The 19226-nt window shown below is 36.2% G+C and overlaps 1 protein-coding gene across 2 annotated transcripts in view; it reads right to left on the bottom strand.

Moving 5' to 3' along the window:
• LOC134751865 (rho guanine nucleotide exchange factor 1-like) overlaps positions 1-19226 on the bottom strand; it is a 97418-nt gene that overhangs the window by 42383 nt on the left and 35809 nt on the right. For both annotated transcript variants that reach the window (XM_063687387.1, XM_063687383.1), the window contains exons 4-5: positions 10317-10413; positions 8191-8319 (exon numbers count right to left, since the gene is read on the bottom strand). In XM_063687387.1, coding sequence (XP_063543457.1) covers positions 8191-8319; positions 10317-10413 — 226 coding nt within the window. The remainder of the gene's footprint in view (positions 1-8190; positions 8320-10316; positions 10414-19226) is intronic.

Here is a 19226-nt window from a genome sequence, read left to right as displayed (position 1 = left end):
CTGCAAATCTATGCAGCGTCAGACCTACTGTAGGAACAGAAGAAGACCCTTGGAGAAGTGCAAGTTAGAAGAAGTAAGAAGAGCCTACAACGGACACACACAAAGGAGAAAGAAAATCTTAAAAACGTAAGTAATGTGTATAGCGTTGTAAGTGATGATGGATTAGATGACGTCTACGACGCCTATTGACGTAAATATATGACGAGCGCCAGACACACGATGAAATCTCGCTCTTGGCAATGTTTCTCTGTATTTATGAAAAAACTATTATTAACCGACTTCAAAATGGAGGCGGTTCTTCGTCCATATACTTGTTTTTGCTCTTTTTCTGTTTATTTGCCTTTAGTTGTTTGTTTTTTTATAATAATGTTTCCGATTTTTCGAAAATGGTTGGACCGATTTGTAAACATATTTTTTTTGTTTCAAAAGATATACCTGCCTACTTCATAATTCGTCCATTTCGTCCCATGTTTATCAGGTAAGGATTCACAAATCCTGAAGAATTGGGAACTCTTATATTTATATCTCACCCAGGATGTCGATTTCGATATTTTTAAATGAATTCATTATTTACTTTTTGAAATCGACCTTTGGTGAAGTGGAACTGCTGCTGACGACCATTACATGATGGTGTAGTATTTCGCGAATTCGATTTATTGTTAAAGTTATTACCGGAAATTTTTCAGTTACTATAATTAATTTTAATGCCAGATCTTTATCTAAACATTACCATTCTATATAATAATATGATATACAAACACAACTGTCCTGATTCACAATACATAAGCAAGGACGAAAGCGAAACGTCAAGAGTTGTAAATGGCGAAACCGATATCGAAATGATATATCCATCGAGTATTTCCCGGGGGAGACTTATATTGCGGAATACTGATGCTCTTTTCTCTATACTCGTATCACTTATGTACAGTCAACCAATTTGATTCCTAGGCCACTATAGAACCTTGTCGCTTTAACTGCTAGATTCATGACATACACTCAATAAGCACTATCGTACAAGATAAACATATTGATTCATTATGACATGGTTCTACATATAGTGGCCTAGGAATCAAATTGGTTGACTGAACCTACTTGAAGTCAGTATCAATAGATGAGACTACACGTCACAAGCACAGACTAAGTAATAGTATAGGTATTATCATACAGAACGGCCACGCAGCGCCCCGCCCCGACTCGAATTACCTCGCCCCGCGACAGCAGATTGACGGCCGTTTGCCGGCCGCTCAGTACTGTTTTTAAGCAACTTACTTACACTATGACGCATGAGGCGTGTACAGATGTGCCATTCACACATAGAAACGCAAGTGATTTTTGATGTATAGCGTGTCCGCCCTGTGTCAAAAGTATCAACATTTTGTAAAATAGCTTTATAATTTTTTTTCTATATATTATACCTATAGGTACTTAGTGTGTCGCGTTCAAGATGGATCAAACGAAAGCCAATGATTAGTGGACCTTACTGATTTGACCCCCGGTACCTAACGGATTGCAGAAATCATCGAATTCTATACTATACTTTGATACACATTAAAGTAGTTTTCAATCGAATTGATTAACAATAGTACTGTCCGCGCGCCAATTCCGTGCATTCGGAGGTCGAGGAAGTGGGAGGGTGTGCGCCGCGCCCGTACGTACAAAATGACACCACTCTGTCATGACGCCCAACATTCCTAACATTCCTCAGCCGTGCACGGAATTCGCGCGCGGACAGTAGTCGTGAAGGGCATTTTCTACAAACATCTATATTTTTGAAATGTGAGTGGGGAATGACAACCAACACGAATGATGAAAACGACAGACACTCGACTGTGTAACTCGTGTTCATCGTTTGCTTTATACCCTCAGCTCCAATCCCTTTACAAATGAGCTACTAATGTAATGTAGAAAATGTAAACATCACTTACAATTTACATACAATCAAAACTGCACCTTACATTTACAATATAAAGCTTAAATTCCAATGATCAAAACATAACAACAACATTCAACGCCTTATATCTTTCCATTAGGGTTGACATTTGCACACCCTAGTAATCCTTACTCCTATTGAATTACGAGTATGAACTCTATGCTTAAGTGATAAGGTTGAAAATTGTATAAAGTGAATGAGTACAATAGACCCAACTAATCCGCACACAGCTCAAATTAATTGTAAACTCTATTCTTTAGAGTTAAGGTAGATATTTGTATAAGTAACGTAATGAGTACAATATACGATGTTATGGTTAGCGTATGGACAATACGTGCTTGACAATAGACAATCGCGGTGTCTGTATACAGGGTGTGATGTATATTCAGGGTGAGGTGTGCTTCACTGCAACCATATACTTTACGGTTTATCATAATACTATCTTATCATAGGTTTTCTGGAAGAGATCGCTCTTTAGCGATAATATCGCCTGTTGTCTACCACAGTTTAATGTACATGCTTAATTTGTACCTATGACATGTTTTTATTTTTATTGGTGAGCAATTTAGAATATTTGTATTGTATCTTCTACCCGCGACTTCGCCTGTGTAAGTAGGATAATGATTCCGTCCGTCCGTCCGTCCTCGTGACACAGGCTTACTCATACAATTCATATATAAATATAATAAAATAAAAATTAAAAAGACTTTATTATTCCAATTCAATTGTTACATGTCATGCAATATTTTGTTATCATTAATTTACTTTGATTCATATATAATCTGTATAATTATGTAGACAGTAAAGTAAGCCGAAATAATTAGAAATGGCATAATTTTCACGCTAATTAGCACCTATAAGGTAATTCGTTTTTCACTACAACCCAACTCGTGACTTAATCCATGGCTGTAATCAGAAAATTTTAGTATCTAACTCATTCAATAGTAAAGGGGCCATTTAACCAGTACACTTGAAGTACTTCAATAGTAGATTGTGTCACAAGGGAGCAAAATGACATATTTACGGCGAGGGCGTACATGAATCCTAAACGAAGCGAAGGATTCTATAATAGAATCCCGAGAGTAGGGAGGGATTCTAAAGTAGAATCCTGAGCGTAGTGAGAGATTCAAGTGTGCCCAAGATGGAAATAATTTTGCTACCATGTGACACACTGCTTTTCACATCACCTATGAGTAATTATGATGTTTAAAAATATTATTTAAGCTAAAAAAGTAATGTGCAAAAAATTTAAAAATAGTGTCCTAGAACAGAAAAGTGCCATTTTGATCCCTCCTAGCAGGGAAGAAAAAGCCCTTTTTTTAATTGGTGATGTGAAAAAATCAATACACACCGGTGACATTGCCGCCCCTCGTCCTCATTATAACAAGTCAAGTTGTCCGACCTCGTCTTTATTTGTCTAGCCGACACTTAAATTGTCTTAAATCTAAAGTTTTCCATTAAAACTTCAATCCGCCAAAGCGGGATCTTTAAAAGTCACCACCACAGAGTACAGACGCGGATAGACGCCGCAAGCGGTCAAGCAACCTCACTGTAATATGTGTCGCTTAACTTCGAACTCGGGTAAAGCCTTTTTTTATGCCCAGGAAAAATCTTCGAAAGATTCCCCAGCGCCAGCACTGAGGATATGTGAGATTTCTACTCACTAAAAAACCTGGGGTGATCGTCTCTGCCTTTGGGGTGGAGTCACGGGCACGCGGCGTCACTCATCCGCAACCCCACCAGCAGCTGCCCGTTAGGGCCCATCACCGGGCGGATGTTTGCCCGAAACCACCATTAAGGGCATGTCCGAACACTTGACATGCCTTCCAACCCGAGGACCTCTTCCCTATGGGTGACAGACGCCCCCGTGTCTGCCACCCGAAACTCGGGTAAAGCCTGACCCAAGGGCCTGACACTCTTTGATAGAGAAAGATAGTCTTATCGCGATTCCTATAAGAGGAAAGAGAAAATAGTGCCATGCTTTATCCTTATTACCGACCGGGTTTTTTTTTCATGGTCGGGTTATGGCAGCATAGGTAGGAGGCGATGGCGAAATACCAAAACTTATAAGAGTGAAAGAAAAAAAGGATTATGCTGCCATACATTAACCTGCCAATACATGAATATGTCTTTCTCTTACCCCTGGTCGCTCGGTTTCATGTCTATAACTACTATACTATGTCTATGGCCTGACCAGTAATATATGATTATTGTCAAGAGGGCGCTGTTATTCTCATGTATAGGGTGACAGTTCAGTATAGTATGAAAAAAAATGTTCCAGTGAAATTCCGCAACATGGCGCGTGATCATACATTTCTGGTCAGGCTTTAAATCCATTCGACCCTCTCAGCAAATATCTACCCTAATAAAATTAAATTAAACCTTTTCTTAATACCAATATCGCATAATCTGACAGATGGATTTGTTGTTTGAAGTTTTTAAGCGACTCATATGAAATCCACACACACACGCACATGTGTAATTTTTTCATATCTACTCACGAAAGCAATTTACGTTTTTCTTTGCTTTGGTTGCATTAGTATACTAAATTATGGTATAATCAGGCATTTTCCAACTGGCACGGCAAACGAGCGTCGTTCCGATTTTTTAATTTAGAATAAATGAATGAATGAATGAATGTTTATTTGTATCAAACAAGCGTATATATACAGGTGTTTAATTTTTGTTTTTGGACGATCCTTGTTTTGCCATGACTGGCAAAGATGAAGAAGAAAAATGAAAGAATGAAATGAATGAAGAAGAATGATGAAAGATGATGGCTGGAGAAGATGGAGATCGCACGATTTCGTGTTTTCCCTTTATATCTCCACGACTAGGCATTAAAATGTTACTAATATATGTAAATGAGTGGTCAATACCACTAGATTCCCAATTTCTATTGCTCGTATTTCAAAAATAGCATTTCGCCGTTTTCCACAGATTTACGAGTGACAAAATCGAGCGCTCGAAATTCAAAAATCTATTTATTGGCTGTGTGTAAAGCAGGGACCGGACAACCCTTTCCGCGATAAAACCCTTTTAATGGGCGACACTTAAACACGGCTAACACATTGAAAGACTTTCCCTTTTGAACTGCAAGCCCATTCATACCCTTACCTTTGACTAACCCTTACCGAAAAGCTAACCAAAAATAAGGCTAGCTCTTAATAAGGGTTACCCTTATCTTTAAGCGCTTTTTATAAAGGTTTCCCTTTGCGTGAAAGAGACAGGATTAGTATATATCTACGGTAGTGTATGAAAAGGAAAGAAAATACGTGCCTAGTCAAAGAACGCCGCCGTCGCCGCCGACGATCGCTCGGATTCGAAGTAACGTGTGCTTTATGAACAAGGTAGACGACTTAAATTAGCACGCTTATATGCTAAAAGGGAAGCCCTTTATAAGGCTAACCCTTATAAGCAATATGCAAGGTGTTGGTGAGCGGATGATAAGGGTTTTGTAAGGGTATTTGGGCTACCGATTACTCAAATGTGGTAGCTTTATATAAGGGTTTTTAAAACCAAAACAAAGGGTTTCGTCTGGCAAAGGGTATGGTGAGTTAAGCCTTATGCAATACCCTTATAAAACCCCGATAAGGGATAGCGGGCCGGTCCCTGGTGTAAAGTGCGTAATGCGAGAAATACACCACATTAAGATACCCACGACCGCGCATTTGCGGCGTCTACTCCAACGGTCTGAGCTCACCCCCCCTCACCCCCTCCCCTCTAGACAAATCTCTTTACCGTTCGCTTCTACACTAATGGAGCTGAACGCACCTGGATAAGGGACGAAGGGATTTTGGGACGAGTTTGATGAATAACTCGAAACTTTAGGGAAACCTTGGAAAAGTCACACATCTGGTACTGAGGAAAAAGAGGTAATTTAGCGTTATATTTTGTCATAAGATATTTACATAGTTAGATATCGTACACGTAGAATATTAAGATGAATTATTCAAAATATATTATAAATGACATCCTAGCCACGTCGGTAGTGACCCTGTCTAAGAAGCAGGAGGTCCGGGTTCGAATTCTGGTAAGGGTATTTGTGTGTTTATCACTAATATCTGTTCTCGAGTAATGGATGTTTTCTAAATGTTATGAAATTATGCCAGAAAGAGACTCTTGAACTGGTTATATGATCACGCTGCTAAATATAATTGTGTTCAAGATTTAAAACAAATATATGATATATGGATGCCAGAAGAGGGGCGCGGACCCGGCAGGCCCAGACGGAGATGGCGGGACGACCTAGACACCTTTTTCAACAACTGGCCGGAGGAGGCACTATATCGGGAGTCGTGGAAGACAAGGGGGGAGGCCTTTGCCCAGCAGTGGGACACCATAATAGGCTAGTAAAAAAAAAATGAATAATCTTGTATCAATATTGAAATAAATATATATAAAAGGCGCTAAAAGAATCCACATTTGATATAACAAATAGTAATATAAATAAAGAGATCAAGTGAAGTTCAGAAACAACGTATGCTAACTCTCTTTAGAAAACATAGTGTAATTCCAATATCGACATGCAAAAGGCCATATATTTCTGTATTTAAATTAATTGTCCTATTCCATCGACAGTATGTACATAATACCTTTCTGTAGTAGGTACTTTTATTGTCGGCCGTTTTAGTAATTCTTATTTCATTGTAAATAAAGTTGTTTAATAATATAATGAAAGTGATCTGTGAAGTAGTCTTAACTTTCCCATCAAACAGTAAATTTACAAAAAAATCGCACGTATAACCAATTTGAAACATATATTTTTGTTCTCGATATTTATGACAACTGAGATAATTTTAGATCTTCAACTATACAAAGTATCTATTCTATCAAACCTTACTTCAATTCAAACAAAATCACTAAAACTCACAAAAATCACAGTATTTTTTATAAACTTAAAGGAATGCAACCGCAATGCGTACGGGATCGCTTCACGACGGCCACTGAATTCTGAAATACCTTCACACTGAAACGTTACTAAACCAATATAAAAAGAACCATAGCCACAAAGAAATGTACGGAATACGCGACTCAACTTATATGGATCAAGGTATTTGTGTTATAAGCATTGGAAATTGGATTTTAAAACTAAAGTAATAAAGTTGCCTATCGAATGATGCGTTTAGATTAGATAAATTAAAGAATTAATCGATTTCAAATAAAAATAAACTCTTTTCAAGTAAACAATACTGCTGAAATTCGTTTGTTTACATACAAACTACCATCGCATTTAATCTCACGTAATCGAAACTTAACCATATTTCAATTGAAATAAAGTTGATTTTCGATTAATAATAATTGGGATGTCTTTCTCATGTCTACCTCAGTAGGAATTAAGTTTGGTCTAAAATAGCTGAAATAAAAAAGCAAGATGGCTAGTTCGAGTTGTTGGTTTTGGACGTGTCGGGAACTAACGTCAAACTTATTGAGATAATATCGAACGTAAACATCAAAGTATATTTCTGGTATTTCGATATCTGGAATATAAATAGTGGGACGTCAAAGCAAGTCAAATTTCGAAGAAAACTCAAGGTTTTTTATGTCAATTTCATCTTACATGATAAGATCCATTGGAAAGTCACTTTTGTCAGTAACAGTCAAAATATTGTCTTCGGTTACCGCGATAGTTACTCATGAAATAAAACTATGAAAACGGATTATATCGCGTATATTGAATTTATAATACATCCCGACGTTTCGAACCCTTTACAGCGTTCGTGGTCAACGGGTGACTCCGGGTGGTTCGTTGACCACGAACGCTGTAAAGGGTTCGAAACGTCGGGATGTATTATAAATTCAATATACGCGATATAATCCGTTTTCATAGTTTTATTTTATGAGTAACAGTCAATTTTTTGGGATTATAATACTAGCAAAAAAAAGACAACATAATTATATCTGCTTATGCTGCACTGACAAGAGACTCTTGCGAAACTATATAGAAACTCCTTCTTAGAACCTTGGTTAAACAAAGAATTTCATATTGACATACTTTAACAATCACACTAGTTTTGAGACACTGTTTTCCAATAAACAAAATAACTTGGCATAAAACCTATTTACTTAAGTCACAAAACAACAGACAGTTTTCTTCGTTACTTCTTTTGTGTATTTTTTCATTCGTATGAAACTTGGAGGATTTAGGTATGAAAATACAGTTCAAAGATCGTTACAGACCAAGGACACTTTTCTACCGAAAAATACTGTCTACAAAACTTTGACAACAGTGCCACCTATCGCCAACATCGTGTACTTACTGGTTGTTGTGCGCCGTGAGCCGGTTGGGGTCGCTCGCGTTCCGATGTTTGCCGCGGCGAGGCGGGTCGCGCTCGCGACAGCTCTCTGCGCGATTCACGCCGCGGCCGCCAGATGACGCTGCGCGCCAACTGAAGAGATAAGAATAGTAAGTGCAAAGAGGATATTATAAGATAGAGTGGTACTGTCATAGTAAATTTTGTAACCGCTGTAAATTCACTGCCATCTATCGACATACTTTAAAACTAAAAATGGAGATTTATAAAAATACGTTAAAATGTATTTAAATATGGATAAATGATTTTTTTATTTGTATTAATTATTTTTATATGATTTTGACCCATGTTCTTTCACTGATGTGCGTTAAAATTATAAATAACAAACGAAACCGTCAGCGCCCTCTATACGAGAGTAGGCCAAAACTAGTGGCGCCCTCTGATCGAGAATCAAATTTTCGTGATTTTCGAGGCACGTTTTTTCCTTAGACTGTATCCATCTATTACGGAGTTATATCTATCTTTGGTAAGTGTTATGAAATGAATAATATTCTTTAATTCAGACCATGTCCATATACAATTAAATTACATGTAAAATTAATATTAAATTATATAATAAATTTCATTTGTTATAAATTATGTAGACAGAGAAGTGTACAGCCTGCACTCGAGTTATTAGAGGAAGGGTTGCTAACCAGCAGTCAAAGGTAGATGGCGTCAGCATAGGTTTTACCTGTCTCTAGTTTTGTTGCATTGCATGCATCCAGGCCACAAAATTCCATGGAAATAACAAAAATTTGACACAATTTTAGGGATTGACAGGAAACCCCATGCTGGCGCAATTTCGCAATTTGTAAATTACTTAGACTGGCCAACCTAATCTGTGGCTACAATAAGTTGCACCTACGAGCCGCGCCATCTATGAGTGAGTAGCATAACGAAATAGCGCTAAAAATAACTACAAAAGATCGTCCCCTGCCTGCTATACGGCCACATCTTAAAATGTATAATTATTGGAGATTCAATCTTAATTAAAAACAATAGTAGTTTCCTTTAAAAATGTTGGTGCTCAAATGGTCGTATTGCAGGCACGAAACAAGATGGTGTTTAGCTCACGGCAAATACGGCAATATGCAAATCATTGTGTTACTTGAAAATAACGAATTTATTTAAAGTGACGTATGGACTACGCGAAAGTGACTGGTCAGCTGGTCACATCGTTCGTTATCAATAATTTCATCAAATAACGAATGTTCAAACTCCGTATAGTTAAGCGAACGAAATCTACTTTTTAACAGCGTGTACTGTAGGTATAGAAATAGCCGTAAAACTACACTGTTTACAAACAAAACCTTTGTGCTATCGTTTAGATATAGGCGTTAGTCACCCGTTGTATTTTATGTATTCGCAACAAAACATAATGACTATAAATAGAACCTTATTGCAAGGAGATAAGGTATACCATTGGTCAATCAAGAGAGTCGATGTTAGGTAGGTAAATGCTAACGCCAACGCATTGGGCGTAGCAATAGTAAAGGGCATGTAGACATTCACACAGAACATCAAAAATCGACATTTCGTTATCTCTCTCTAACTCGATAATGTGATTCTCTTTCAAAGATTGGCTTAAATCATTTTACGGCTTAGACTCACTTGTTTTAGTCACTCGCGCGACATGTTTCGGAGAGCCTAGGTCTCCTTTCTCAAGCACTAATAGTGCGAGCAGCGTTCACGACGACCGTGTATTGCGTACCAATACACAACACACACACGCAATACACGGTCGTCGTGAACGCTGCTCGCACTATTAGTGCTTGAGAAAGGAGACCTAGGCTCTCCGAAACATGTCGCGCGAGTGACTAAAACAAGTGAGTCTAAACCGTAAAATGATTTAATGTTAGTATGTCTCACAACAGTTTAAATTCGAAGATTGGCTTAGTTAGATCAGGCAATTCGTTTGCTCCTTTGCTTCCTATACCCCTAATAAAAAAACACCCCGAATGCAAATCTATCCCGTGAGGTAAGTTGCAAGATGAGCATTCAAAAAAGTCGAGGACGTTTAGAAAGACGAGGTCATATTCCACATTGTTCACACTGTTAATTGACAGTGGAGAGTGTTGATGTAGACTTACTTGGTGTCCTTGGGCGGGTCCTTGCTGGCATCAGTAGTTTCTGACTCCGGTTCTGTCGCCGTTGGCTCTTCGGATGAACCCTCTCGTTTCGATTCTCCTGTACAGAAAACCTTATGTTAGGATATGACAAAAACGTTAGATTAACATCTGTTTTTAGACAAATTATTAATAACAGATCATACTCTCTGTACAATTACTCTTCGTTCTTGTTTTTATTTTCACATACTAAAACGACAGTTTCATAATTTCGACAATCTGTCATTTCAGAACAAGAATAGTTATTGTATGAATACTATCATTTATTTATATCACATAATTACTGTCAAAAAGAGTATGGACCGCTATTGGTCACCAATAAATTAAAAATAATAATCAATAAAAACATCCTCAGCGCCATCTTGTAAAAGTAAAACAAATGCTACTTACCGAGGCAAGCTCTGGTTTCGTAGGATAGCGGTGCCGTCATACCTTATTCATACCGTCTCCATACAAAATACTACTTCATCCATATCTAGCCGTATTATTTTGTATGGAGACGGCGGCGATATGACGACACCGCCTAGGAAGACAGAGCTTAATTTATAAAATAGAGAATTGATCCTCGCGGACCTAATCGAATAGTGGCCCTCCTATACAACTCATTTGTACAAGGAAATAGAGCAAATGTACCTAAAATTAAATATATAACATGCCTACATGTTGTCACCGCGGAAAGAGTTCAATGCCAAGCTGATAACAACCGCACGGATAACGTGGGACAGTGCGTAATCATTATAATTTAAGTACATAAATTGACCACTGAGGAACGATAACAAAATACACGAATTAAGATTTTTGTTTTATGTTGCCAATTTTGTTGGTGATAAAATATAACAACTACCAATAACGCTACCAGTACCTACCACGAGTAACACCTCTCATAATGTCTCAAGTGCAAAAATTAACGGAAGAATCCAGGGGAAAAAAGATAACAGTCCATATTGCGAATCAAAAGCCAAAATCAAACCATCAGTTCGTTAAGAATCACTACTGACTATAAACTTATACGTGTATTTAATAAAAACCCAATAAGGAAATATAGAAGAAACTAAATCAAGTACAAATGTTCTTAACATTTTTAGTCACAAGCAAAGAACCATCCTGTTACAATCTAGTTTTATTAACCGCTAAACATATTTTGTTACTCAAATGAGTCATACAGACGTCAATTTTATTGAAAAGGAAACAACAGAATGACATAATGACACAAAAACAATAGGACAAATTAAAATTGACAATTTAAACGATCATTTTCAAGAAGCGAAAAAAGGTAATTGAATAATATAACTGGGAAAATGAAATTAAAAGGAATCCATAATACAATAATTTGTGATAAATACCAATAGTTTTATAATATGTCACTATTCCATCCTGATTGCATATTCTGAATTTCATTAAAGTATAACCGGGAATCAAAAGTTAGTGTTTGTTAATCGAAACTAAGATAAATCAAATTTATACTATCTTTTATTTGTTCACACTTAACAACTACTAGAATAGCAAATGTCCATAGGCTGCGGTGGCTGCTTAACATCAGCAGCCGTACGCTTATTTGTTACCCTCGTGGTTTTTATAAAAAAGGAAACAAAACTTACAAAATTTACACAAATCTATGGAAACTCGCTAGGTTTTCATAAATTTCTTTAACCCATCTCTAACTAAATTCATCTAGACTAATAAAGGTAAATTGTAATCTTACGTCACTCAAATTGCAAATTCAAGTGAGATATAATCTCAAAATATCTGGTTCTTAAAACAACATTACCATAATTTTAAAACGCTGCTTTAATACAAAAACTTGCCGCAAATACTCATCATCGCAATAAGTCATCTAGTCTTACGGATGAAAAACATCACAAGTTACTTGTGAAACTGAAGCCATAAGTCGCTATTCGAAGTGCAATAGTGTTAATAAATTAGCGATGATCTCATCCCATTCTGAACAGAACAGAGCGTCAACACGTTTGTGTCCCATCATAATAGAAGCAAGAGAACTGAGGGAAATGCTCATCATTCCGATGTGGCTTGAATAATTAGCAGACAATTACAGGAATAGTTATATGTGACATTTTCAACCAAAAGGTACCACATTGTCGCTTGTCAATAAGGTTGATTTCAAATTGAAGCTATATGGAAATAGCGCCTTATTGACAACCGACAATAAGTACCCTTTTGATTAAGAATTACTACTTCAGATAGCACTATAAGATCGAAAAATAAATAAATCAATATACTTGTCACAAAAGATTTCAAGGATTCTAAACATTATAAGAATATAAAAAGTAAAACGTGATACATGTTTTATACGAATAGGATCACGATAGAGCAGTCTTATCATAGAGGACCGTTTTGCCTACCTACTGTAATTATGTTACTGTACAAGTACCTATTTAGATACTAAATAACTGCTATTATTCTTTTATGTTAGATAATAGAAGTTAGTTACGTTTATTTTGAGCACTGAATAAATTCGACAGCCCACCGGATGACTTTATCAACAGCATTCGTGTTGTTCGTAAAATCTAAAGCGAGGTTTAGACTAGCAAGAACTTGCATGCAATTTAAGTTACATTGCCGACTACTGAGGTAAACTGTATTCAAAAGTTTGATCAGATACCGCAATGTAACGAAAATTGCATGCAAGTTCTTGCTAGTCTAAACCTCGCTTAAGGCATATGTATTTTGACGTTGATTATAATTTTTTTATTGATGAGGAATGTAACCAACTTAATAAGGATATCTAAGAATCTGATTGTACTTTTTCCCGTGCATACTATGTATATGCATACTATGTTTTTTTATTTTATATAACAATATGTTGTTGCTGTTGTAAGACACCAAAGAAACACCAGATTGCGCCATGATTCAAACAACATAACCATTAAAGACATTACATCCACCGTTAAGCGAGAGAAAGACCATGAGCAAAACAATCATTACAACACACATGTCATAATATCCTGATCAAACAGCGCCGGTACAGGAAGGTTTACACAACGGGGATATAGTAAACATAACTGGAAGCCAAGAAGCACTGGTACTTGTGCAAATCCACTTAGATAGGATGACAGTAAACAGAAATAAGAAGAGATACAATGATGTGAAATTATTTCATGTAAGTCACTATGTACGGAGTAAGTAAGTAAGTAAGTAAGTAAGTAAATATTCTTTATTGCACCAAAATTATACATTTTACATACATGTAAAACTACAAAGAAATATTTAAAGAAAAAATAGAACCAGGTAACAACAGGCGGTCTTATCGCTAAAAAGCGATCTCTTCCAGACAACCTTTGGGTAGCAGGAAATGTAGAACTCATACAAAAGTCAACAGGTAGTGCAAAGAGCTAAATATGGAGACTATTAAACACAAACACACATACTACAATTACTACTTATACATATAAGTATTAAAACGAAACCTAACACACAAATAAATATACAATACAATATATATATATATAATATATATTTATACAAGCATATATACAATATATAAAATGGCAACTTAAGGCAGAGATAGAAAGTATAGTTTTAGCTGATTTTTGAATATGGGGAGAGATTTAGCTAATCTTAATTCATGATTGATATTGATGTCATCAGAAGCAAAATACGAACACGAATCATAACATACCTCTTTAAGATTTTAAATAAATTCGTAGATTATAATCACACACGGAACTTGGTAATGATAATGACACAGGTTTTTTTTTTTTCATATAATGCAGAATGTCATATGGCCTATACGCAGAATGATAAACATTTTTAAATTTATAATTTACCTATTTAAAATATATGAAATTGTTACAGATAAATACAAACTCTTAAACATTTAACTAGAAATTTACAAAACACCGATCCTGTAAACATAAAACAATACATGTTTACAACTGGTCGGAATGTAAACACGGCCTAGATTGCAATTCTCCTTATCGAAAACAGGGCATGGACTGGGAGTTAACTGTAGAAACTTACAAAAATAAATAACGGGAATAGTAAATTACCCCCAAGCCCACCCCCCTCACCCTTAAGAGTTGATCAAAGGCGCATAGCCTTTCAAAGATTGGGACGGGTAACGCCGTGGCCGGGTGGTCTAGTGGTCAGGACGTTAGCCGCGTTTTTCTTTAGTGTATGTTATCTATTTTATTTTATAATAGTCAATTTTAGTAGTTGCAATATAAATCAAGCTTGTGAATCTTGTCGGAACGCACGGGGGTTGATATTGAGCTGCAGCCGAGCCGCGCACGTCAGTTGACGTTTTTGGCGGTGAAAGGGTTAAGAGAAAATAATGAATATTCATCTCAGTCCTTCTTCAAGTAACTAGTTGACAATCTAGCAGGGGTCAACTATCTAGCTGACTGTACACATAGATACACTACCTACTTATGTAGTTTCCAAAGTCAATTTAATTTCATTAATTCGCTTATTTTGTAGACCTTCATACTTAAAATCTTAACAATCGTTTAGCTTCAGTATTTAACAAAGCAGATATTATATTACATTCTCACAAGCTCATTAAAGGAGGATACAAATAATCTCCTTAATTATAATCAAGAAATAAAAAGTAATACAGATGTCATCACGCCAGTCATAATCACTTTGATCAGCTAAAGAAGTCATACTGTAAAAATAAAATCACAATCCAGAAATCACTGAACCTATATCACCAACACGGTTAGGATGATTGATTCCAGCATTAATGGTCCATAAAGTGTTTTATAGCGTAAACTGACACAAGAAACAAACAAAACATAAACCTTAAATACATTGGAAAAGCAACCTTGATGGCACTTTTAAAAATCAATCTTAAACGAGAAAACGAAACTATCGAGAAAATAATAAAAAAAGAAAAAGGTAAAAATAAAGCCACAGAAAGAGTAACGAACAAACCAAATCTTTAACGATCTAAGGATATAAAAAACTCATAAAAGCATGAGAACTATGAGAAGCAAAAGTATCTGCCGTAATCCGTTAATAGAAGTAGTAACTTCCGAACTTGTCAAACGAAAAGACAGCCTTTACGATTTACGATGTACTTAATTCCATAACATTATTACGAAAATCGTCTCCTCGAATCAGATTTGGTACATAAAGGACCATCCTTTAACATTTGATAATTTCTTAGTTACAGAAATAATTATGAAAATGTTGTTTCATAATGAGATAATGATTAATGACCATTACGTAGCGGTAAAAAAGAGACTAGTTGAGAAAATTCTCATTTAATCATATCGGTCAAGAGTCAAAGTAAACAGTCTACGAGATTAGGTCATTTGACATACTAAAATCACTTAACACTAATCTCAAACTAAATTGATTGCATCATACTGCAACGCCCGTATCGTGGAAACAATTCATTCACCATTCGTAAACCTTAATACAACGAGATAAGGTCTTAAATGATCAGTTAAGGATGTTGTTTGTAACAATTCTCTTGCAGTCTATAAGTCGACCCACATCCTCAATTGATCCTGTGCATTTGTAATCGATACTTCAAGTGCATTGACGTAGGTGCACTATTAATGAAAATATCTAACGCATCTTTATAGCAACAAAAGATCGCAAAGCGAATAAGTACATACTTTATGGCGTTATTCATAAACGCGTTACTGGCCTGAATTAACTATGAATCGTTTGTTTTTATCTGGCATTTTGACTTATGTATTTGTAAGAAAGGGACAAAACTGTATGCTTCATAAGTGGATGGTTATAATTATGCAAAAGCAATTAAAATGGGTCACATGAGGAAGTTCCCATGTGTAGTTCCGAAACGACGAATGAATTTTTCTTTGAAATATAATATGATTTGTTTGTAATAATTATAATGACCAGTAGGTTAAAATTTTATAGACATACAGTGATACAGATTGGATTAGATCTCAAGCGTGTTTATTCGAAATAAAGCCATATTACATATGCACAGGTAAATTATAAGCATAATAATCATAAGCTCACTGAGAATGCATCTCATCGGTTAGCACGAGTCACGGAAAAGCTCTTAACGGTAATTCTAACAGGTTTAACAGGAAAATGGTAACCTGTCAGATTTAGATGTATGAGTACTCCTCAAAAACTTCAACAACCACATTCTTCGTGGAATATAAAAATAATATGGAATATTAAAGATACCGGGTGTGGCCTGTAACACGAGCAAAAATGTATACTGTAGGTGTAGGCTGTACTCTTCAAACTAACCAACATTTGCTCAGCTGCTTTTAAAAATAACTTGTATTTTAATTTTTAGAACACTAAAGTTTATTCTAAGACGCAATGTATTGCGAATTTTGTTACATGTCAATTACACTGATGATAGCGTACATTGAAGGTAATACATATTTAATTTGTATGAAAAATAGAAAGTCTAGACTTCATAATTTTTAGAAGTCGCTGAACAAATCAGTACACGGCGGGTAGTTGATAACTCGAGGTATAAAATTGAAGAAATTTGAACTTAGAATAGAATTACATGAACCGCCATGTACGGAAATGTTGGTTAGGTTACAGCCTACGGTTTACATTTTTGCTCGTGTTATAGGCCACACCCGGTATTGTAAAACATACAGGATGGTAAATCTACGACCGTTACAAACACTCTATTACTGTAACTACATTGATTTACAAGAAAACGCAAATACAAAACTATACTAATGCAAAATTGAAAAAAATGTTCAGATATCTTGTTTCAGAAAATTCCCGAAAATACTTGTTGAGACTACAATAAAATATTAATAGGTAACAATTTTTTAACAATGACTTAGATGAATGTTTAACAACTACAAAAAGGCAAATTTAATAAAAAAGGAAGACGACAAAATAAATATCGTACTCGTAGCATTGATATGTGGGTCTCAATTGCATAACATACAAACCTGATACAAATTGCTACAAGACCTAATTCTGAGTCGAACTCTAATTGAGCTTCCTAATGAGCTAAATGAACTAACGTTGGTAAACCCTTCCTGCAATGACTTAAGGTCTACAAATGTTGTTGGTACAATTTCAGAAATAAATTAGTCCTTCACTCAATTGAACGAAGACGTCATTGTGAAGTATAAGGATAATTTGACTTCTGGGAACAGTGTATTGAGTCTATTGGTATTGAGGGCTGACCTTTTTATATGGTTCGTTGCGGTTATTTCACTTTTATTTCTCAGAATTGAATGAACGAATACCATTTTTGTCTAAGTCTGTTTTCATTCACTACCATGTTAAAGAATTGATTTAAGATTGTTGTTATTATAATAACGGTTTGCAAGAAAAATAAACAACGATTATAAGGTAAATACTAAACATGAGCAGTACTGATCGATCAAGTAGGATCTGATGCTTCCAAGCACATCCGAACTTTAAAGCACAACCACACATTTCACCGATGACTACAACGCTGGAAATAGCAAAACGCACCATTAATCCCCCAAACGACAATCAGCAATCAGCACCGAAGAGAGACCGGGATCCGAACCCGCTACGTGAGTCACGACACGAGGCCGTGTTCACATCACGCGCAGGCCAATTTTGGGCTCTATTGCCAGTGTAATGAGACCTCGAGCCCTAACAACGCATATTCCCGAGATCCTTGCATACGATCCTGCAGATAAACATGATGGGAAAAGTATACGGAAAGCGTAAAGCGTAAAAGCAAGTATTGGCTCCGTAATATCAGGATATACAATTTAGCTAGCGATAATATGTCTAGAAATTACACAAGCTGTCTGTACACACAAAAATACAAGTAGATTGACTAGGTAAACTAGATTTAGATTGGCGCTCGAAGGGAAATTCAAAAAGTTAACGGCTAACCTTCAGTTTTTGTGTGACACAAGATAAAGATGTGTATTCAAAGATTGCACTTATACTGGATCGCCTGAGCCTACGACTCACATTTACACTTTTACCTGACAATTCATGAATCTTATTGAAAGACATAAGGTCCACCAATGGACAGTTAAGATATTTGCTGTTAGCACTCCAATTGGAATAACATCACTATATTTTCAACCACTTGCGAGCGTTCAACCATTACCAATACCTGTGTCCTCGAGATTCTTAACGACAATGAGTAATTAGGGATCAATATTACATTAGTTGGCCTAAGGCGATTGCTTGCCAGTGCTATAAGGGGATACGGTATTTATATCGACTTCCCGTCGAGGTGCTCTCGCGCATCTCAATCGGGAGCCATTGTCAGCCATGTTTGAAGTTAGCTGATTGATATCGGTGGGACTTTGATGGCAAAAAGGAAGAACAACAACAACAATTGGTGACAGGGTTATTATGTCTATACACCAAATATGCAGTCTTTTTGAACAGAAATGTTTGCACAGAAATGTTGTTACACCAAAAATCTAAAATATTTAGAAGATACAATACGAAGACAAAACTATTCGTATTCGACTAATTCCAGCAGGTATTTAAAAAAGATCACAAAGCTAGGCAGTCATCGGTCATTTACCTGACAACCAACAAAAGAAAACCATCACCTAAGAATGCAAAACGCCATCTCCATCCTGAATGCCTAACGAGTTACAATAGATCAGTGATGTGATGTCACCGCGCAGGTATTGTACAGCAGAACTATAATTGGCAACATGTGTCTATTAGTAAACGATTTAAACAATGGCTGATTAACAAAACGTTTACATAGACCTATAATTCCCTGCTAAGATCAATTAAAATTATAGCTTTATATTCCAGAAAACAAAGATGTTTTTGCAATTGAAAACCTGAGGAAGATGTGAGCTTCTAAAAACAAAGCAGAACATGCAACGGATTTCAATGAAAAATAAACTGCCAATGGCCGTTTGCCAGAACGTAAAGCTACGCTCGTCGTAGTGACGACGTTGGTTCCAGTTCCAATTGCAAATTCATTTT

The sequence above is a fragment of the Cydia strobilella genome, chromosome 23, assembly GCF_947568885.1.
Source record: "Cydia strobilella chromosome 23, ilCydStro3.1, whole genome shotgun sequence".
Classification (NCBI taxonomy): domain Eukaryota; kingdom Metazoa; phylum Arthropoda; class Insecta; order Lepidoptera; family Tortricidae; genus Cydia; species Cydia strobilella.
Note: the sequence above shows the minus strand (reverse complement) of the source record. Positions and strands in the feature narration are given on the sequence as shown.